General features: G+C 50.0%; 1 protein-coding gene and 1 long non-coding RNA gene across 34 annotated transcripts in view; one reads left to right on the top strand and one right to left on the bottom strand.

The window, feature by feature from the left end:
* The window catches only part of LOC145713013 (uncharacterized), a 344480-nt gene that overhangs the window by 206684 nt on the left and 115192 nt on the right, over positions 1-22604 (top strand). The gene's annotated exons all lie outside the window — the stretch shown is intronic.
* The window catches only part of IKZF1 (IKAROS family zinc finger 1), a 102392-nt gene that overhangs the window by 71474 nt on the left and 8314 nt on the right, over positions 1-22604 (bottom strand). For 12 of the 33 annotated variants that reach the window (XM_060632111.3, XM_060632127.3, XM_060632123.3 and 9 more), the window contains exons 2-3: positions 15152-15205; positions 7190-7309 (exon numbers count right to left, since the gene is read on the bottom strand). In XM_060632111.3, the coding sequence (XP_060488094.1) occupies positions 7190-7309; positions 15152-15191 (160 nt within the window). In that variant the 5' untranslated portion in view covers positions 15192-15205. The other 21 variants (XM_078442601.2, XM_060632114.3, XM_060632094.3 and 18 more) reach the window with 11 other exon arrangements.

Below are 22604 nucleotides of genomic sequence, written 5' to 3'. Positions count from 1 at the left end.
CACGCCTCACTCCCAGGAGGAAGCCTCTTCACCCGCGCTCTTGCCTTCTACCCAGCCACCACTGTTCCTCAAGTCCAACGTGGCTCAGCCCTCCTACCTGCTCCAGCTTCTACTTGGGGAGTCCTCCCCAACCCTCTTCTCCCCTCCGCCCAGCTCAGCGAGGAGCAAGTCTTCCTTCCCTACATTTTTGTGCATCACTGTGGTGCATTTGGCCACGACCCCTGGTGCATTTGGCATCATGGCATCAGCTCGGCACAACGAAGGGCTCTGTCGGCATGAATGTTATTGAATGGGAGGTCCTAAGATCCGAGAAGCCAAGGTCTGAGCAAACAACTAAGCCAGCATCAATGGTATCTGCACAAATCCCAAAGTCAACCCAGCAGGGGAAGCCTCCCGTGGCGGCCCTGTTTTGGATCGTACCTTGAGAACCTCTGGGACGTTGTGGGCATTTATTCGTGCACACATGCAGTCCATACGGGCCCTCACCAGACAGTCCATAAGGGACAGGACAGAACAGAACAGCACAGCAGCCCAACATCCCCACACACACGCTCCTGACCGGTGCCCCTCCACGGAGGCAGCGTAACGCTCCCACATTGTCCAGTCCGGGCTGGACTCTTCCTTGTCCCCTGCTCTCAGCCTGGGAATCTAAGGGCCTTGCTAGACTGACCATGTCCTGCTCTCTCTGCCTCATTTCTTAAGGACGCTGGGCTTTGGGGGAGGTCACTCGTATTAGGGTCTCCCTGCAAAGTCGCCGGCCGTGAGGTGTCACCGGCACACGCCTATCCATCCAGGTGCCGTGGAACATCTCACGGCAAGCCCGGTGGACGGAAAGATAGCGATTACCCAGCAGTGGCTTCTGTGGATGACCGTCCACCTGTGAGCCACCTGGCCCGTGGTTTCCACATGACAGCGGTGGGCAGGGTGAGTCCTGTCAGCTCCCGGGGACGGGAACGGTGTGAATCCACCTGCCAGGGCCAGCAAGGATGGACACAGCAGAGCCAGGGATGGAGTCCCAGGCCAGAGATGTTCCTCCAGGGGAACTGTGAGTTCTTGTCAAACACCACACAGGAGACACACACACACCCCAGTTTCATTTTTTTCCAAGGAATATTCTTCAGCGTGTGTGGTCCCGTCCCGCCCGTCCCCAGGAAACACAGTAAAAGATGATGCTGGCATCACACACAGTCACTCGCCCTCATCCGGGGCGCCACAAGCCGTGCATTCTGCAGAGACCCCCACGGAGCCTCAGTGCTCTGCACTGGCCAACGACACAGGGGTGACAAAAACACATTCCAACGGGAAGCAATGAACATGTTCTATACCAGCCGCTCTTCTGAAACCCTGAAAGTCTTGGGCGGGGGAGGCAAACCCACTTTCGTGAGGCCACCTCTCATGTTTGGGGAGATTCAGGAAAATGAGAGTCTTTCCGACTGCAATCATCGGGGCTTGGAAACGTCCTGGGGACAACACGTCCCTCTCAGGGAGGCGTTCCGAGACGGGGACAGTGAGCCACAGGGGAGTCATGCAGAATCTTACGCTTTTGCACCACTGGAGCCACTGCACGGAACGCACGGCGAGGTGAACAAGAATCCAAGTGACAGGCTTTCAGTTTTGCCTCAAAGGACAATGAACCCCCCAAACCCAGCCAACCAGCCACCAGGAGTCGTGCAAGCAGCTTCTGGCCTTGGGACTGCTTTCGCAAGGGTGTATCCCATCTGAAGGCGCTTGAGCTCGGCTGCAGCCAGCGCTCAGATGCTGTTAGATAATTTTCCTCCCTCACCAAACTGGGGTTTATCGGTTCAGAGGAGATGCATTTCACAGATAAAAACAACTTCCTCTAACTGCTGATTAGATAAGGAGGCATAGCATCCGTCCTCAAAAGCCGGTGCCCAATCTCCAATTAGACCAAAGCCACTGCTTTCTCTCTCCATTGGGAAAAACTCTCTGCACCGTGTCCCCCTCATCCCCAGGCTGCCGAGAAGCCTTCCAGGCACGCAGCCACCTCTCGGCTGCCTTGGGATTCTGCCTAAACTTGAAAACGAAAGGTGAGATCGGGCACCCTGATGGACCAATTAGAAGCATGTGACTCTTCCAAATCTGTCCTCGAACTCATGACGCAGTGAAGGGATTTTTACTTTGCATACATCAAAAAAAAAAAAAAAAGAAAATTTATGTCTTCACATCCTTGATCATTTTCCTGGATTCAAGGGAAAGGGGAAAAAAATCTAGAATTTTTTCTCCTTTTTTTTTTTTCTTTCCATTTTTGCCAGCGTGTGAAGCAAACCGTGGTCCAAGGGACTTGATGGAAAGCCAGATTAGCTTCGAGAAGGCCACCCGGGGGGTGCAGAGCTAGGCTCCAAGCACCACCCTGGGACGTGACACACTGCCTACTGGAGAGAGGTCCTGAAACAAAGCACCGACCCTGGGGTGGGGTGGGTCACGCAAGTGAACAGTGCAAGAGAAAACACCTTCCAGAAGGAAGCAGCGGCATGCGTAAATACATGTTCCCGCCCCACATTCAGGCCCAGAGTAACTGGAGAGTGACTGGATCCCCACGATCTGCTCACGTGGCCAAGCCCTCTGGGACAAGCCTTCAGCAACCCCCATCAGTCTCCAGTCTTTGGCCTTCTACTGAGTCAACTGCTGTACGTTTGTTGACTGTCTTCCTCAGGGACAGCCATCTCTACTCCCATCTTTCTTCCCTGACTCTGGTTCCTCCCTTCCTCCTCTGCTCCGGCCCCCAGGCTTGACTCCCCGCCAGCCCTCTCCATTCACAGGGGAGGGGCCTCCTCCATGCCCCGCACCTGCCTGGCAGGGAGCCAGCCTCTGACCCCAGGCCAGGGCCCCCCTCCAGGCCTGCACGCTCCCCCAAAGCACCCTGGGGCTTGAGGAGGACCCGTGCCTAATGTCGGGACTCGGAACCCTGTTCACGCGAGGGGAGGACAAGGCAGCAAAGAAGGAAGAGGCGAGGGGTCACTGAATAAAGGCAGAGAATAGGGAAGCTTGTAGTTTCTTTCCGCGCAAGGCTATCTATCTGCCTTGTTGGATGCTAATCCCTGCCATCATTCCTACGCGAGATGCCTTAAAAAGCCCCTAGAAGAAATCTCGAGCCCCAGTTTTCCACGTCTCTCACCTGGCTGCCATGGCGAAGCGGGTACACGTCGGGTTGCCCGAAGCGGTCACTGAGTACACGCTCTGTGTTACGTGCTTTCACACACAACCACTTCAGAGAGGTGAGACTTCTCTCATTTTTAAAGAGACCACTTCAGAAGCAGAAGCTATCGTCCCATGAAGAAGACGACATCCCTCCCCGCCCAGAAGTTCTCCTCTGCGTCCAACTTCAATTCTCCAAGTTACATTTCACGTCTCTGTTTCCTCTTACTGGGGCCCAGAAGAAAATGGAGGCACGTAAGAGCTGTAGCCATACTCCTCTGACATCTGGTCCCCATCTCTCTCTCTCTCTCTGTCTCTTTAATCCAGGAGGCCATATTTCTACACGGTCCTCCAGGGTTCCTCCAACACCGGGTGAAGGAATGAAATGTAGAACCTCTCGGTTAAGCACCTGACTCTTGGTTTTGGCTCAGGTCATGACCTCACATTTTATGAGTTCAAGCCCCGCAGCGGGCTTCACCCTGACAGCACGGAGCCTGCTTGGGATTCTCTCTGCCTCTCTCAAAATAAATAAATAAACTTAAAACAGTTTTTTTAAAAAAAATTAGGGCTGCCACTTCTCTCCACCAGGCGGGGTTGGTTTCTACCACTCCCCACCGATTTGTCCGAGACTAGAGTTGAGATTCGACGCGTCTACCCCTGAAGGGCAACATTACTGGAAGCCACGGCCCATGGTCTCTCTTAAAGCAGACACGCCAGGGGGCCATTATCGCCAAAGAGTTTGCACCTTTGGGGCACCTGGCCATTTGTCCGTCCACTTGGGTCGGGCAGTGGCCAGCGCCCCCGAGCTCTCTTCTAATTCCTCTATTTGGGTTCTATTTTCAGTTTGCCTATTCCTTGGGTCAATTTTTTTTATTATTATCAATAAATTGTCCTTCTGTCCTCGGAGCCCCAAACGTTACCTGTTTTCTCTTTCCCTTCCCTCCAGCAGACCAGCCACAGGGCGGTCTTTCTGTCTCATCAATCTTTACAAGATCTGCTTTGCACAAATTGCTTCCTTTTTCTGCTTTTTTAACTGTCCTTTTTACGTTCTGCCTTTGCCACTCTGTCTTCAGCAAAGTAGGTTTCTATTTTTTCATGTAACCCTGGAAGCCCTGGAAATGAGATGAGTTTCACCTCTGTTGCCTCTTGAAAATGAGGAAACAGGCTCCAAGGTGGTGAAAGTCTGGCCAGAGGCACACGGCCGGCCGCGAGAAGGGCTCGGCTTTGGACGTGAGAAGCATCCTCTCTGACTCTGCAGCCTTCCCCCTGCGCCACCGGCCCTCGCCACCCCTTGCCACTCCTTCTATGGGACCAGCGCTCAACAAAGACACTTCACTCCTTCGGTGCAGGGAGGGGCTGTTTCTCACTTCCTGTTGTCTGCCCTCCAACACCCCTCTGCTCTTCTGGCTTCTTCCCGTGGAGCTGATGACACAGGGCTTCAAACGCACCTCCCCCATCCTCCCATCTACAACCCCCCGGGGTTTTTTTTCCATCGTCTCCTATTGCCACTTGCACACTTAATTTGTTTAACGCCACGTATGACAAGTCACTTCCAGAAACAACCTATCAGCACACGCTAATGCTAGTTGGTTTCCTACAAAAATCCTAAAGCATGGTTTCTAAAACTCAGATGCTGCGGAGAACAACCGACTGCCTTGATGCCTCCCTGTGCTTGGTCTTCTGGAATTCTCGTTTTCGCTAACTGCTCCTCAGACCCCTCCCCTCTTGCGCATTTGAGCGGCTTCCACGCTTCTGCATTTCTTGGCTTCCTGGCAGCGATCCATAACTGGCTTTGACCTCTAGCCCCTCCAGGGGAGCGCTGGCTCTCCGAAACGGCGTCTCGGCACCCCCCTTCAAATGGCTCTCCCTGCCTGGCCCTGTTACGGCTACAGCAACCACTCTTTACAAGCCAAGCCAGAGAGGCTTTCCAGGTGTCTTAAATTTTACAATTCTGGAATTCATCTGTCACAAACTTCATCCCAGTAGGAGAAGCAGATGAAAATCCTGTCGCACGTGGCAAGGGACCACTGGCGGGAGACCACAGGGAACCACGGACCAGCCCCAGTTCCACGCCACACCTGCCCAGGGCACACTAACCTCTAGAGCTCAAGCCTCAGCCGAGTGAACCAGCCTGGGAAGGAGTCAGGAGTGCCCGCCAGCGGCCTGGTGGCCTCGTACTAGGGAAAGGTCCCCAGCAACTGGAATCTGACAAGAGGTGCATCTAGAATATCGTGAAGGCACCTGTAAGGAGTGTGTATTGACCTATGCCAAGTACACTCCATGCTGTCCTCTGCTCTCCGGGAATCAGCCAACTATCGGGGCAGCGGCGAAGAAAGCAGGGAGCGCTCACTGGTTAACCCACGACGACTTCAGAGTCCTGATGCTGATGTCTGGGCTCCGGGTTCATTGGAACGGTTGGTGGCAACGTAGCCACCTAATTTCCTCTGTGTCCCAGGTAGGTCAAGAGCACACGCCTGCCACAGTCCAAAGTGCAGAGAACAGTACCCACCTCACTGGCTGCTTCCAGGATGGGCGGGGGTGGGGGGTGCGATGCAGGGCCGTCCCCAACATTAGCTATTCGGGTGCCATCTTTAAATTCTCATCATACATGTGTGCCACCACTGGCTTGAAATTTGGCTTTTTGATTTATGTCAATGTGTTTTCAAAGGAACTGCTTAGCTAGCACTGTATGTGACACACCAATACGACTTGATCTTAAAAATAAATGTGTCAACGACAAAGCAGCGGGCTCTTCTGTGTCCAAACTTTGGGAATCCCAGAAGTGATGTGGAAAATCCAGAACTGTTTCTCTTCCCACCCACTCCCCCACGCCCAGTGGCCACAGTCTAATAGGAAAAATACATCATAAATGTACTTGTTTCCTTGGTTCATCTCGAACGAATGGATTTGGCCACTCTCCTTGTCTGTTTGCACCATGAATTGTGTAGCTATTTTTTTCTGTAAAAGAACCCTTATACCCAGAGTCTTCTTGGTTTCTAAGACACATGGAAATAACACAAAATGCATTTCTTGGTTACTACATCAGGATGTCCTATAGAAAGATAGCTGCGGTGGTTTCCAGAACCCCGAGACCTTCACACACATCACCGTCCTCGGCTGTGGATGCTTCCAGAGCCTCTCCACATGGGATCCATGCCTCCTTGTTTCCACCTGCGTCCCCTACATGACACTCTTTTGTGCAAATACATGGCTCTCAATATCACAGTTTTTTTTTTTTTTTACTTCCAAAAAAGAAAGAGAAAATAGGTATTCTAGAGAACTGTTGACTCATTATCTCGTGAGAACATGGTATAAAGTGTGAAAACTAGTCTTTGAGTTAGAAATTGAGTCTGATTCTGACTCTGTTTTTGACCTCAGTTATTTTGCTGAACTTCTTGGGACCTCCGTTCTATAAAACCAAGAGGGGAGACCGGGCTTTCCAAACGTGAACTGTAATGTGGAAGTTAACCATGGCAGGGACTGTGGAAACTTCAAAACCTCTTTATGGAAAAGGCATGTGACAAAAGGCTTTTTGTAACATTTAAAATTTTCTATTTTGCATTAAATTTGGCATTTAAGACACACAGCTGAGAGGGTCAACATAAAATGGGCAGACTTGGTTTCTTCTAAACCGAAGCTCTCACGCTAACTCACCCTACTGCCATAACGCATACAATGTATAATTGTGACTACCTAGAGCCCATAAAACCGGGTATTTCTGCGGCACCCCAAAGGCGGGAGACAGCACTATGGATGTGCCCCATGCGGGGGGGGTGCTCTCCCACTGTGCTCTTTGGCCCCTGCATGTGAGTGTCACGGCCACGGTGACCTATCTGTCCTCCCGCACACATGAGGGCCCCACCTTGGTGACCTTTACCCCATGTCTTCCTAACATGGTGGTTGAGGGGAAACAGCAGGTAAGATGATCCCAACCGCCTGACCAAGGACTGTGGAAGGAGACGAAGGGACCTAGGTGGTAGGGGAACAGAGTGTGCCACAGCCCGCCAATGGGACGCCCGGCCGGCCGACTCACCCGCTCCTCTCTCGGACTTGGAGCTCTGCTGTCCTCCAGACGTGGTGGAAAGGTCTTCGGGGATGGGCATCGGTTCGTCCCCATCATCCGGAGTGTCACTCACCGGGGGGCTTTCCTTCCCTGGGGAGGCAAGTAGCAGCTTGAGTGTCTGGGGTCGTGGTCACTGCCGAGGGTGGTGATTTACATAGATTTCTATATTATGGATAATATGGGGTGGTCTAGTCCACCCAAATCAATGGTACTTTTCAGACATTCTCACGATCACTGCTCCATGCCAGTGACCAGACTTCCACAGCCTTATTTAGGACATCTGTGTGATACCCCATCGCATGGCCACACTAGGATTTATTTACATCCTTTATTCTCTTTTTGAATGTATATGGCTTTCCATCTTTTTTCCTCTTAAACGACACCGTGATGAACATCCCAGTGGCCAACTTTTGCACATGCTCTCAACAATCATCACAGTATAAACTCCCGGAAGTTTTGTGCGTGGGTCCAACGACACCTACGTTCAAATTTCATTTATTTATTTATTTATTTTTATTTTAGAGAGAGAGGGGGCAGCGGGGGGAGGGGAGCAGAGAGAGGCGGAGAGAGAGAGACAGAATCCTAAACAGGCTCCATGCTCAGTGCAGAGCCCGATGTGGGACTTGATCCCACAACCCTGGGATCATGACCTGAGCCGAAATCAAGAGTTAGATGCCCAACTGCCTGAGCCACTCAGTGCTCAGGCATCTACATTTTGAAGACTAGCTCACATTCTTTCCTGTAAGCTGGTTCCAACCTACCCTCCCACAATCAGGCTTCTTCCCACCTTCCTATTAATTTGTTTTAAAGGTCAGCTGACTGATTATCTTGCTCAGAGCTACACGTGCTGGGGCTGTTCACTGCCTTTTAGAGAGCCAGGGAATATTCTGCCAGTGGCCTGATTTGATTCCACCTGGCAGGGAGTGCAGGCTTGGAAAGAGAAGGAACAGGGAATCCGATGCCTCCTGGGACCACAATTCTCTCCGTGGAATTCTTACTTTGAAATACAGCAAAAGGATCCGCAAGACTGAAAAGTCGCTTCTCCTTTGCCAAGTGCGACTCAGCAAACGAAATCAGGTTTTACAGGATGGCTAGATCTATTCTGACCCCATTAGAATTACCTTTAACCAGAGGCTCCCCCACTGGGGAACCCACCCTCCCCTCCGACTCCCAGAAACCCAGCGCTGGGAAGCCATGACTGGTAGAAAACCCTCTTGTTTCCCTTGAAACTGAAGCACCTGTCCCTTCCAACCTTCTAGACACAACTTAAAACTGGCTTAGGCAACACAGACCACATGCACGAAACAACGCTGATGCAAAATAACCCATCAGAGTGGCTGCAGGACCCCGGTGGAGACGAAGACCTTCAAGGAGGTTAACAGAAAAGTGGAAGGCGGGGGTTACACATTCACTGGCAGGGCTGGTGACCTGGCTTCGCAGGCGAAGGACATCCTCGCAGAGCACACAAACGCTCGGGACCCAGAAAACACGGCTAGGAAGAAGACATCGTGGCTGAGTCCTCCAGCTTGGCTGTGGTCGCTGCAGTTAGCATGTTTTCACACAGAGCATTACTGGGTGTGTCTGGAGAGCCAGTACAACCTGAATCGTTAACGATGGGGCGGGATTGCGAGGATGTCCCAAGAAACCAGAAAGCCAAAGAGAAACGGAGGGCAGGTGCGTTCCATTGAGCAGGAGAACGAGGGAGGGAAACGGGTTAGCTGATAACTGGTTTCTCCTTATGACAGCCAAGTGCAATGGTTTTCAGACTCTGAGAACGGCAGGGGGTGGTCAGAGGACAATTCTTCTCCTCCTCCTTCTCCTTCCTCCTTTTCTCCTCCTCCTCCACTTCTTCCTTTTCTTCTCCTCCTTCTTTTGCTAAGACGGATCTTACACGGAACTTCGATATACAAAACCAGTCTTCTGTGTGTAAAGTGGGGACACTGCAGGGTGGGGAGGCTGGAAGGCCACCTGCCTTCTCAAAGACCTCCTGACAAACCCCCCAGAACAGACGGTGGAGACCCCTGGCTGAACCAACGGACCCAAAGGTTAAATGTGTATAACAGAGTGAGCGAGGCGGTGCGCACGTGTGTCCTTGTGATTAACAAGCTGTCGTTATCATGGGGTGGGCGTGGGGGGCTGAGGAACTAATCTTTATGCACTTGTTTATCTTCTCCATGATACCTCCCTTTGAGATAACCCATGATGCTCTCAGAAGAAGAATCAGGACTTACCCAATGAAGGAACATGGTCTCTGATGCTACAGGATGTGCAAGTAACTCTCGATGACTCTTTTGGTCCTTAACTGTTCTGTTTATTGGGGAACAAGATCGACCACACGACACTGAAGATGCTCATATAACAGATGCTCCCCCTATGAGTTCTGTGGGTCTGGTCGGGCTCCAGCACTGAGCGAAATGCCAGCTCTCCAGTGCCCGTCATCCTGAGTCTCAGCCCTCCCACTGTTTCCTGCATGGGGGAGAAAATGCCACCAAGAAAGCAGTGGGGATGATGATTCTACACGGGACAGACAACCCGGGGAGAAGGCGCAGTAAACACCCACCCCTGGTGTATACAGTGGTGCACAAAGTCAGACCTGGTGGTGAGCAGAGGGGGATATGTTCACCTCCCATCCGGGGGCTCTGCTGTCACACGGCCTGGACTCACCTTCACTCACTGAGAGTTTTCAAGAGGTGGTCCAAGTCGCCTAAAAGTCCCCAAAGTTTGGGCGGCCGCTAAGACATGAATCACTCCCACGATCCTTTGTGCCCAATGGTCCTTAGGTTCTCTCCCTGTGGGAGGTTTCTACGATGAACACTTAGCGCTTTGTGAAAGCCTTCCTGTTAAGCAAAGCTTTTTGTGTGGGTTGCTTTTAAACAAATTTTCCCGGTTAGCCATTTAAAACGCAAAACCACGGGAGGAGTATAAAAGGTACACAACTAAGGTCATTAGGTCAACACATCCCCAACATTAAGGCAGGGTGACCAGAAGTCACTTGAACCAGGATATCATTCCAACAGAAACACGGCATAAGTCACCCCTTCAAGACAGTAAAATGAGGCTAAAAACCTGATTTTGGCCTATCTCTCACGGCTGGTTGAAGATGGAGAAATAATGTGTGTGAATGCTAATCTATCCAAGAAGCTTAGGGAACCTGTTCTGCACATGTCAGCAAGCCACAGAAACACGAGGTCTGTGTCATGCCAAGTGCCTGTACCTCTCCTAAGTTCACGCTCAGAGACACGACGGCACGTAAAACTGTCCACAGGACGGTTATTATTTTCATGGAATCATTTAGGAGGGGAAGTATAATTTCACTTTGCTAGAAAAATGAAAGAAACTTCTTACCAATTTATATTTAATCTTCCTACTGCTTCTACTTTAAATAAAGCACAGGTAATCTGTGAGAAGTGTTTTGGGCAAATTAGATGAAAAATTGTATAATTTGCCTATCAGAAGCCAGTTAATTTAATTTCTCAGGTAGATTATAATTCATCCAACAAAGGTCTGTGATTCCCCATCTCACGAATGCAAGAGTGTTTTTTTTTCAAATTTTTAAAATGTTTATTTTTGAGAGAGAGAGACAGAGAGGGAGGGAGTGGGAGAGGCGCAGAGAGAGAGGGAAACACAGAATCCGAAGCAGATTCCAGGTTCTGAGCTGTCAGCACAGAGGCCGACGCAGGGCTCGAACTCATGAACCACGAGATCGTGACCTAAGCCGAATCAGATGTTTAACCGACTGAGCCACCCAGGCGCCCAAGAGTGGTTTTTATATACAATGACCCAGAGGAATGTAATTCCTGGGAGTAAATAAAAACTCAAAATATAGATTCCCAACTCTTGCATAGTGGACAAGCTTGCAACCCAGCACGCTGCCTGGCTTTCTGTGAGACTTCTGGTCACTCACTGAAATTCTCGAGTCTCAGCTCTGCAAATTAAAAATGGTAGCTGGGGGGCGCCTGGGTGACTCAGCCGGCCAAGCATCCAACTTCAGCTCAGGTCATGCTCTCACGGTTCGTGGGTTCGAGCCCCACATCAGGCTCACTGCTGTCAGCCTGTCAGCACAGAGCCTGGAGCCTGCTTCAGATTCTATGTCTCCCTCTCTCTCTGCCCCTCCCCTACTTGCGCTCTGTGTCTCTCTGTCTCTCAAAAATAAATGTTAAGAAAATTTTTTTTAAAAAGGCAAAGAAAATGGTACCTGTATCTTCGCCACCGGGTGCATGTAAAGTTGAAAAGAGAAGAATGCTTGGGGCAGTGTTTCCTAAAGGTAGACATTCAATCAATGTGGTTTACTATAAGACACATTTCCACTCACACACTTCAGTATATGAGGCTCATTTCCCTAAGCAGATTATGTATGCCTGCGGAGCATACTTCTTTCCCTGTTCCAACAAACATTACAAAGACCATTAAGAAGACATCCAAAGTAGCTTTAGGGTCATAGGAGCCCGAGGACCCTTAAATGGCAACTGGTTCACATCCCTCATTTTGCAGAGGATGCTATGGTGGTCCAAGAGGCAGGAAACCTGTCTCAGGTCCCACAGTTGGGGACAGAGATGAGGTATGGACACAGGGCTCACCATCCCTATTCTCCCACGGGCTGTCTCTTCCCTTAGAAACGAAAGCAAAACATAATGCACACCCACAAAAATATTTTGGAAAGATTGCCAAAGAAGGAAGACACACACACACACACACACACACACACACACAACAAAACCAAAACCAAAACTAAAACCAAAAAAAACTTTGCCCAAAGAATGAATGACAAGTGCCCTATAGTTAGGGAGAGCCCGGCGGTGCCTGGGAGGCTCAGTCAGTTAAGTGTCTGACTTTGGCTCAGGTCATGATCTCATGGTTCGTGAGTTCAAGCCCCGCATGGGGTTCTGTGCTGACAGCTCAGAGCCTGGAGCCTGCTTTGGATTCTGTGTGTCTCTCTCTCTTTCTGCCCCTCCCCAACTTGTGCGCTCTCTCTCTCTCTCTCTCTCAAAAATAAGTAAACATTAAAAAAAATTATTTTTTGAAGTTAGGGAGAGACTGCTCGTGCAGACTGTCTGCTAAGCCTGTTCAGTAACCTGGTCTCAAATCGTGGGTGTGAGTCAGTAACATTACTGAGTATCTACTCTCAAGACCCCATTGACCAGGGCTCAGTCCACATTTAGGAAAAAACCCCAGCAAAAAAGAACGAGGCAGTTTGAAAAAACGTCCGACATTGAGAATTTCTTTGATTTTCAAGTGAATATTTCACAGATACTAGGCTGACCCCCCATGGCACCGCCAATGGTGGAACATTTTTGAACCCAGGAAACTGCTAACTTCGTAGGGTTCAACCTGGAAAGTCTATGTTTTTTCTTTCCTGTAGACAGAACCTGACATTGAAGAATTTTATGGGAAAAGAGGGTGATTCACTAACACGTTCCTCAGCGTATCGAGAATGTCAACTCCCGTTTGACTAAATGTACATCCTTATTCCACAGCTACCTGTCACTATCCTCAATTTCAGAAATGGGAGAGAAAAAGCGACATGATTAGGTGTGAATTGGAGAACCAGCAAGAAGCAGAAAGTGTCCTTCCCATCTTTCGGGAAAATGGCACAACCCTTCAGATGCTCTGCTCGCTGTTTAGAATGCTGCCAGTTACACCATTCGTGTTTTGGAAGGAGCATTTCCTCTGCTGAGTGTATACAGACTACATTTCAGACCAAATCTGGAAACAGAGGCGTTTCCTTTTTCAGGCCTTCCTGGGCCACGGGACTCCCTTCATTCTTGCACCCCTCCCCCAATGCCCACTTTCAAAAGCCAGCAACCAGAAAAACTGAGTGTTTTGCATCATGGTAAAGGGCAAGAAAACAATGAGAGGAAAACAAGGCTTTTGATATCGTTGTTGACAAGATATGAGACAAAACACTCTGGAGATGCCCACCCGGGTCAGGGCCTTCAGCTGTGGCTCTGGGACCTCAAAGGACAGAGGCTTCATTCATGTGTCACCTTAGAAGCTACCTAAGTGAGGGGTGCCTGGGGGGCTCAGTCGGTTGGGCGTCTGACTTCGGCTCAGGTCATGATCTCACAGTTTGTGGGTTTGAGCCCTGCGTCGGGCTCTGTGCTGACAGTTCAGAACCTGCTTGGGACTCTCTCTCTCAAAGTAAACAAATAAACTTAAAAAGAAAAGAAGTTACCCAAGAGAAATCAGAAACAATGAAAGGGTCTCTTGGCCTATGGAAGTTTTTAACATCCTGCGTTTTTGACAAGCTAATTCCCTCTCCCTGAGGCCTCTGGCAATCCTGGGTGGGACCCGCTTCCCCAGGCCAATGGGAGGTTTCCAAGAGCCAATCTTTTTTTTTTCCCCCTCTGTTGTTTCTGTTGTTGTACTCCTCTGTTTCAGAATCAAGGAATGTGTCTGAGAGACATAAATGCAAACAGACCTTAAAGATAGCAAGATAGTAGATAAAAAGCCTATAAAGATGTAAAGGTTCCCTTTTCTTCCTCCACAGCCCGACCTCCTTCCCATCACCAAGCTCCAGAGGGCAAGTCTAGATTGCTAACTATCCCTCCAGAATTTTCCTCAACATGCAAACATGTAGATTGAGTGCGTGTGTGTGTGTGTGTGTGTGTGTGTGTGTGACTTGTTTTCATTTCACAGAATGGATCGCGCTTTGCGTACTGTCTTGAACGCCGCTTTCACTTGGGCACGTGTCTTGGGCCTGTTCCAGTATGAAAGTTTGGCATCATCCTTGTTCACAAGAGAGGTTTGAATCAGTGTGCCCGTGTGCCCAAGTTTTTAGACATTAGCATCAGCGCTGCAGGGAGCGTCTGGGTCAACTCCCTGCCCGCTCGTGGGTGCAACTCTACAAAGAACTCCTTCCGTACCACGTAGTTCACACAGGGAAATGCCAAACTGCCGGCCAGTTCTCACTTCCACCCACGTACGTGACGCTCCTACACGGCTGGGCCGACAAGCTAGCCTTGGCCTTGTTCTCGGTAGCCTGGGGAGTTTAAGTCCACGCTTGCCAAGTGACGGGATGACGGGAGGAGCTGGGCCAGGGGAGGCAGGAGACGTCTGGGATTGCGGCGTGAACTCGAACCTTCTCTCCTGCACACTCTCCAGTGGGCGAACATCCACCAAGTGGGGCAGCAGTCACACGTTTGGTCCCGAGATGCAGAATTCAATAAAAACTTGTAAACGGGTGGGGGCAGGTCAGCCAAGCAGCCAAGGACAGGCCATTCTCCCATAGAGGCCAACCCCAGGATTGGCCATGAGCCTGGCAGGTTCTAAAAGGTAAAATACTGAAAACCCAAAGCCCAGACACAGGGCCAGACAGAGGGTGGGCTTCCCACGCCTAGGAACACGGGAGCCACACAGGCTTTGCCGGACGGGCTGATGGGTCATCCTGTCCAACACTGCCTAGTGGGACAGTGTGTGATAGGCCCTTGGGCCTCACCTCCCAATACTGACCACTCCACGTCCTGGGTCCCCATGATGAGAAGAGCCACATCCAATATGGCTCGAAAAAATGTTCAGCAAAGGGGAGCAAAGCTTAACAGATACTCTAAATTGTGTTTTCCAGCTGTCTTTCTCCCGCTCTCCCTCTCAAACACCACCCTTGGCATGGGTTTGGGGTCTAGAGCAGATCAAGCAGTCACTTCCTTCCCCCCACCCTCCCAAAGAGTATCAACCTATATGGAACCCTTTCCAGGTTGCTCTTGGATTTCATAGGAAAACTAATTTTATCTGGGAGATTTTTCTGTTGAGGTTCTCAAACTGGGATGAACTCTAAGAGTTAGCAGAAAACATGGACCCCAGTTCCACGCTGGTCTTTCCTCCAGCAGGAAAGCCTGTCTTCCTCTCTTGGGAGCTCAGCGACCACCTGGGCTCCTGGCACCCAGCGGAGCCGTCCTCACAGGCCTCCCATCCAAGTATATCCCACAAGGGTCTCACCTGAAACTCGGGACATGTCTCGACTCTCATCAGCGTCCATTGTCCTCAGGTTATCTGAGAAAGAAGAGGAAGGGATTTTAGTTTAAAGCAAATTACTAATAAGATATGAAGAGAGCGAGAGCGAGAGAGAGAGAAGCTCTATGCGTTTAACAACAAGGTTATCTACCAAGAAGAATGCATTTTCCTCCTCACATACTTGCTGGAGTATCAGACTGGCACAGACCTTGATCCTTTTAAAAACAGCATTACAAAGATTGATAAAAATATCATTACAAGCACAGGAGGACCAAATTTGTTATTTATTGTTAATTTCCTACTGCATAATAACCCAAAATGCAAACTGACTGCAACAAAATTAAGCAGAAAATTAAATGGCCCTGGGTCATTGTAGGCACAGAATTCATTCTCTTGGCTGATCCATAGTTATGTTCTTTCTAATTTACTGAGCATGCATCGATGAACCTTGAGTCAGCTTGGTGACACGCATACACTCAGCAATCAAAAAACGAAGCAATTTGCTGAAGAATGTCTCATTTACCCAGGCAGGGCTGCATATCTGAGCGGCTCTCGTCCTCCCTCCATCAATAATGAATACACCTCCAGCCTGGCAGATGGGCAACGCGGCTGCTTCCGTCTTTGTCCCCACTCTTTCAGGGACCCTGCCTCAGACATCGCCAGCGCGCTCACGCAGGAAGTGAGGCTCACGAGGGCAGCAAGACGGGGCTGGGGCAGCCCCCAAACCTTCCTCTTTGCTGACACATGGCTGGGCTCCTCAGATTGGTGTAGGAAGAGAAAACCAAGCGGGAAGAGCCATCCTGGAGGGTGACAGGGAAGGCTCTGCCAGGCGCACCGGGCAGGGGTCAGCCCCCGTTGGCCCTGGCCTGACCTCGGAGGTCTGGGGAGCCCTAGGAGGGGACACCTGGAGGCCCCTTGGGTAGGAAAGCTGTGGCCACCAGGAGGGGACCTCGACCAAATCTGCTCATTTACGCTCTGCTGGACAGCTCGGGACAGAGCCTTCTTTAAGCAACAAACTGAGTCTATCTGATGAGTCTAAATGAGGCCACCTCTGGTTCGGGGGGGGGACCACACCTCTGTCTCTTGGGTTCAGGTGTGTGGATCTGAGCCAGGAGGCCAGTCTTCAGCCGACCCGGACACTGATGGAGAATTCAGGGGACCTTGCCCTCTCCAGTTCGGCTGAGACTACGCAGGCAGGGGCAAATTTAGGCGTGCAGATCAATACATAGATGCCTGTACGGCGTGCGCAGAATCCATATTTTCAATTTCTATAGTATCAGTACTAGTCACGAAGAAGACACGAATGACTATCACTTTTTTTTTTTTTTTTCTGGACGGGGAGGGGTTTTCAACTATTTCTGAGAGCCACTGAATGTGTCTGAATTGTGACAGGAATTTTCCAGGCCGGCGTGCGGTGCACGGTTACTGCCGCTGACCACAGAAGGGAAAAAGGCTCGTGGCCCACATGTATTTCAGCCCCAAGACTGAGGGCCCACAAGCAGGCCGGAACCAAACACACGGGCCCCAGAAGCAAACCCAGAAGCAAACCCAGAGCATCTAAGGTGCCACAGTCTTCCATATTAAACAGGCAAAACTCTACGATTCTTTGGAAACCACCAAGACGACTACGTAGAAACAAGACACACACGGTTGAGAAAAATCTCGAATCTTTATACAGCATTAAGGTGAGGTCCTGTTTTCTGAAGGCGAGTACGGTCTTTTATTGTGGAATCACACAGACCAGTCTTGAAATGTCCCTGGCATGAGTGGGGGACACCTTGTTGTAACAAATACTCTTCTAAATAAACACTAGTCTAGGTGCCAGAGACAGATTCCTGATAAAAAAAAAAAAAAAGTATGGGGGCGCCTGGGTGGCTCAGTCGGTTAAGCGTCTGATTTCGGTTCAGGTCACGATCTCACAGTTTGTGGGTTTGAGCCCCGAGTTGGGCTCTGTGCTGACAGCTCGGAGCCTGGAGCCTGCTTCCAATTCTGTGTCCCCCTCTCTCTCCGCCCCTCCCCTGCTTGCACTCTGTCTCTGTCTCTCTCTCAAAAATAAATAAACATTTAAAAAAAAGAAAGTATAGGGGCACCTGGGTGGCTCAGTTGGTTGAGCATCCGACTTCGGCTCAGGTCACAATCTCACGGTTCGTGGGTTTGAGCCCCGAGTTGGGCTCTGTGCTGACAGCTCAGAGCCTGAAGCCTGCTTCGGATTCTGTGTCTCCCTCTCTTTCTGCCCCTCCCCTGCTCTCCCCCCCACCCCGCAAAATAAATAAACATTAAAATAAATAAGTAAATAAACACTAGTCTAAATAAATCTTGCAGCAACTACTAGTCTAACAACAAAATTTGTAGAATGTTGACTTAGAATCTTCTTGCTATGCAAGTGACCCATTTTTTTCAACTTCTTTTTTCATAAAGGCAAGAAAATGCCCATAACTCCTACCACTTAGGACTACTCAGTTTTGTGCGTCTGTGTATGTGTGTTTGTATACACACACAGAGCACTGGACAAAAACAGGACACTAAACTTATTCCAAATATACTGCTGTGAATTTTTTTTTTCATTTCATCCTACACCTATTTTTTGTATTTTGCAAATCTACATCAACGCCCTCATTTCAATGGCTACGCACAGCTCAGCTGTGGGAACTGATTTATCCAGCATCCTACTGTAGAATCAAGCTATTTCCAAGCAAAGGACAGACTGTTTCCTAAAGCCCCATAGATGGCTCCCCACCTTGGCTCTCAGGGAGAAGGCGTCCTCCCTCATGGTGGCGGCAGAGAGGGAGACCCTCTGGGTTTGAGGCCAGGGCCAGAATCCATTCACATCAGGTCCCCCGTCGTGGGTCTGGCGGTTCAGGCAGGAGGTGTGACAGGTGCCACAAAGCAGAAAACAGAGGGTCTGAGGCCCAGACCAGGCTCTGCTGGGCCGGAAAGGTCTGCCCTAGGCAGTCACCTCACCTGTGTGTCCTGTGTGTCCCCTCCAGGAGGCAGCCCCATCCCAGCAGCCGTCTGCACACTCAGGACGGCGGGTGTTCTGGGGGCCGGCGACACTGAGCAGAGGACGGGGAATCTGTGTCAACACGCCTGTTTCCATTTTCGCTAAATGTCCACCCCCACCCCCACCCCCACTATGTGTAACTCCACTGGGTAATCAGCACCACCTAGATTTTCAAACACAGTCTGAATGAATCCTGCTCCGCGTGGGCGTGTGGCCCCCTTGCTCAAGACTAATGTCGGCTTGTTACCACTGCTTTGACTTTCTTGACAATTCGGGGACAGGGCCCACGCCCCGTGAATTCTGCAGCCGGGCTTGCTTGCCATCACACGGGGAGGGGGACATGGGGGGACTTGACCAGCTCCTTCAAACTTCCCCAAAGTCCAAATTTGCATCTCTTGGGATGGAACAGTCGTGACTTTTTTTTTTTTTTTGGTAAAAGTGACTGTTTTCAGCAAAGATCAGACAAATCATTCAGCGATGGGAAACTGATGTGAGGGCGAGGAAATTCCGTCCCCTCCAAGACCCGAGATGACAGAGGGGCAGCTGGGGGGGGCATGCGTGTCTGGGGGGGGGCGGGGCTCTGCACTCATTTTCAGACAGCTTCCTGGCCGTCTTCTCCCACATGGACACTGTCTGTGTCCAGCGTCAAGTGCAAAGCGGAGAGCTCGGGCTGGACAGGGTCTCCGCCACGAAGGAGCTCACGATCAGAAAGAGGGGTTCATCACACAAGCGGATCAACAACTTGTTTTCGGGAACCGGCACCTACACAAAAACCAGGATCGTAAGTCTGCGGAGGGAGAAGCCAGAGGGAACGATTATTTCACAGAAGTCAACTGTGATTTTCTACTCTGCCCGGGGATACCCAGACACCTGAACTTCTGAACCGATCGACAGCAGAAAACACCACAGCAGCAAACACCCATCGCCTGGGCAGTTTTTAGGCCCTGAATGCTCTTATTGTGTCTTTGGAGCCAGTGGCTCTGAATCTTGCACAAGGGGAAACAGATGCGGAGATAAGTGGAGGCCAGCGTGACAGCGACGTCGGGGGCTGTCCCTCCGGGGGTGGGGGGCAGAGCCTGCTGTCAGAAGCCACTGCCCACGGCCATCTCCCTCTCTGGAGCGGTCACTGAGCCTAACACCGTTTGCTGTCTCTCCCTCCCTCCCCTTCCCTCTCTGTGTCTGTGTCTCTGTCTCTCCCAGGTCCCTCTGCTCCAACAGGACTTGCCTGGTTTTGGTTTCATGGAGTTGGCCTATCAGCAACTCTAGAAAGCAAGGGGTGCAGAGGGGCAAACACAAGGGCTGAGAGACGGAGCAAAGGTGGCCCAGCACACTTCTGCTCCTGCAGCCAGGCCAGGGGAGACATGGCCTTATAGCTGGGGCCACCCTGTGAAGGAGCCCTGGGGACAGGGAGCTTTGGAAACAACCCCCCCCCCCCACCTTGTCCCTTGTCCTTCTTTCCTTCCTCCACACCCACGATGGACTGGGGACCTGGCTGTCCCCTGGGAAGATGCATCCAACCGCCCTGGGCGGTCGTGGCTCCTGGGCCAGGAGCTGGGCAAGTCTCCAGTACTGTCCTCATTTCCACCTGCAAGCGAGCAGGTGGCCCCAAGAACAGCCCCGAGAGCCACAAGGAGCCTCAAGGGCCACTGTCACGTGTGCAGGGCTGGCTGCGGTCCCCAGCCCCGTCCTCAGCCTCCTGAAGTGCCCTTTCCTTTCCCGAAGATGAGCCCCTCCCTTCATATCATTTGCTCTGAAATCGCCGTGCTCACCCATAATGAAGTCAAAATGAAAAGCCAGCTGCCCGTCCAGAACCACAACTTGATTCCTTTTCGAGCAGCCCGAAGTCATGGCTGTTCCAGCACGGCTAAGTGCACAGCATGCGCAACTGGCCGTGACGAACCCCGGTGGTCACTCAGCATGAGTCTGCTCCCCAGGTTCACACAACTCCTCCACAAGCTTTACAAAAAACCCTCAGTTCTCTGTGGTTCAAGCAAGGGACACAAACTAAAGAAAATGCCATATCTGCGCAGCGAGAGGCTGTTAATAAGACTGTCCTGCCTGTTTGCAAGTTGCCAACGGAGTAAATCTTAAAAGCCCTCGTGGCGCAAAACAGAATTTTTTTGGAGCCCTGTGTGGCGAGGAGTGTTCACTATGCTTATCATGGTGATCGCTTTGCAATATGCACAAATATTGAATTGGTATGTTGTCCATGGGAAACGAATGTAATGCTACATTGCAATTATGCCCCAATTAAAAGTGCATCCATACATAAAAACAATGCCTTTCCCCGCCCCTGATACACAGAGGTGACTTTCTGCCCAGTGCCATTTCACGACATTTCTCGAGTACCTTATATGTGCCAGGAAGAGGCAGTAAAGAAATGGATATGGCTTTATTCAAGCAACTGACAACGGCACTTAACAGGCCAACGGGAGTGGGCACCTGGTCTACCTTGTCCACTGTTTTATGTGTCTGGCGCAGTGTTCATTTGTTAAACGTGTACCTGTAACCTTCGCGATTACACTGTACAACTGTAATCATCGCGCATGATCTGTATATGATTTCCCTTCTATAGATGAGAAGACTGAGGCTGATAATGCAGCAGCCCGCACGAAGGCACCCGTCTAACACAACAGCGGAGCTGATCCGAACCCACAACCTCTCCACGGAGATGCGTTTTTCACTCCCGCCCTGGCGAACCGCAGAGCCCGGGCTCGTGGTCCCAAATTTCAAACGGACAACGAGCAAGGAGTGGACGTTCCCTGTGTCCTAACAGGAAAGAAGTGTGTCCTTGGTACTACTGTGCAGGTAAAGGCAGACTTCATCCCACAACTTCCACGGTGAAGTCAAATTCTGCTTATTGCATAAAATGTATGCTGTTGATCTTTGTTTTTTCCCCCTCCTGAAGAGTGAGATTGCATTACACTTACATTTGGGGGTTATTTCCTTATCAATGACGCTTGTTTTGAAGGGGGCGGGTGTGTGGGGAAAACGGGCCAAGCCTATAATCTATTTAAAACGCCTTAGGTCACAGACCTCTTTAATAAAACCCATTATCCCTGCCCAGAGAGAGCCCTTTCATTTTCAGATGGGTAGATTTTATTTTTGCAAATCTATCATATCACTGTGAATTACACTGTATCGTAAAAAAAGAAATGTTCCAAGAGAAAGCTAAAGCAATCTGCGAGGTCTTTGTGTCTGGTCAGGGGGACCTTATAGGTTTTCCTAACAACTTGACAAAACAGGTCAGGAGAGCATAAAAACTTCTGGGCACTCTTATTTCATTTCTGATTCTTTTCATTTTTCAAAAATTAGCTGCCAATCTACACATTTTCATGATTATTCCACGGAGTATTGCTGGCACAAATAACAATGAAAAACAAGATTTCAACAGGACAGCAGGGAATCCAATTTGGCTTTCGCCGGGCTCCCCCTCCCCCATATTTAACGGAGCCACAGAAAACGCCTCCAGTGGTTCGTTCTACTGTGAACCTGCTTTTTTCAGGGCAAATTAGCTCAGATGTGCAACTCTGTCCTCACATACCTCCCCCGCCTTTGGGGCAGGAACTGGTATGCAAAAGAGGAAGGGAGGGGGGGACCGAAGAAGCCTTTTCAAAATACAGCTAAAAAGCATGCTGTTTGAAAACATTCTCAGCAAGGAGATATTTAATGCAGAAGGGAAAAGAACACAAGAATACTGCTAAATGTCATCATGGAGCCACCTGTCTCCAAGTGAGGTATAAAGAACGATGAGAGATACTGCATTACATTAGAATTTTTTTTTTTTTAAATAGAGAAGGCAGAGTTAGAGGGACGGTTCCCTACACTCACCCATCTGCTCTCAAAAGCAGGTCCTGCACAGGATTTCTAGGGGCCCTAGAAGGTTCTGGCATTGTGTGATTCTCCTATGCAGAGAAGAGACTGTAAAGGATCTGGGAAAGAGGCTAGTAAAGAATGTTCCAGCACTAGACCACAGGCTCTCAAACTACTCCCAACATTGTTTATGTGGCAACCATGGCAGAGACATTCACACTCAAAATTTACATTCACTTTTATAGGACTTTTCCTGATTCTGACTGTCCTCAGAAGCCATTTCCTAAGCAGCTTCCTCAAATATAAATGGCTTTTTACACTTCGCTTCATCACTTAAGTAAAAAAAAAAAAAAAAAATCTAAGTTTAGAATCATTCTCTTCTACCCTCTTCCCGATTTCAGAAGACCTTCATGCATGGCCAGCGACTGTGCAACAAAAATGAGATTTACACCTTTAAAAAAATATAAAAACTGCCCCAAAATAATGATGTGCACCAATATTCCCAAGAGTGCTGATGTCTTGTCATTTCTTATTACAAAGTGATGAAACAGAGGAGCATTTTCCTGTTCCTATATTGCGCCCGCCCCCCACCTCTCAAGTTATTTTTTTCACTTAAAGAAAAAA

The sequence above is a fragment of the Panthera onca genome, chromosome A2, assembly GCF_046562875.1.
Source record: "Panthera onca isolate mPanOnc1 chromosome A2, mPanOnc1 haplotype 2, whole genome shotgun sequence".
In the NCBI taxonomy this organism is placed as follows: Eukaryota; Metazoa; Chordata; class Mammalia; order Carnivora; family Felidae; genus Panthera; species Panthera onca.
The sequence above is the reverse complement of the archived record's forward strand: the minus strand, read 5'-3'. Positions and strand labels throughout refer to the sequence as shown.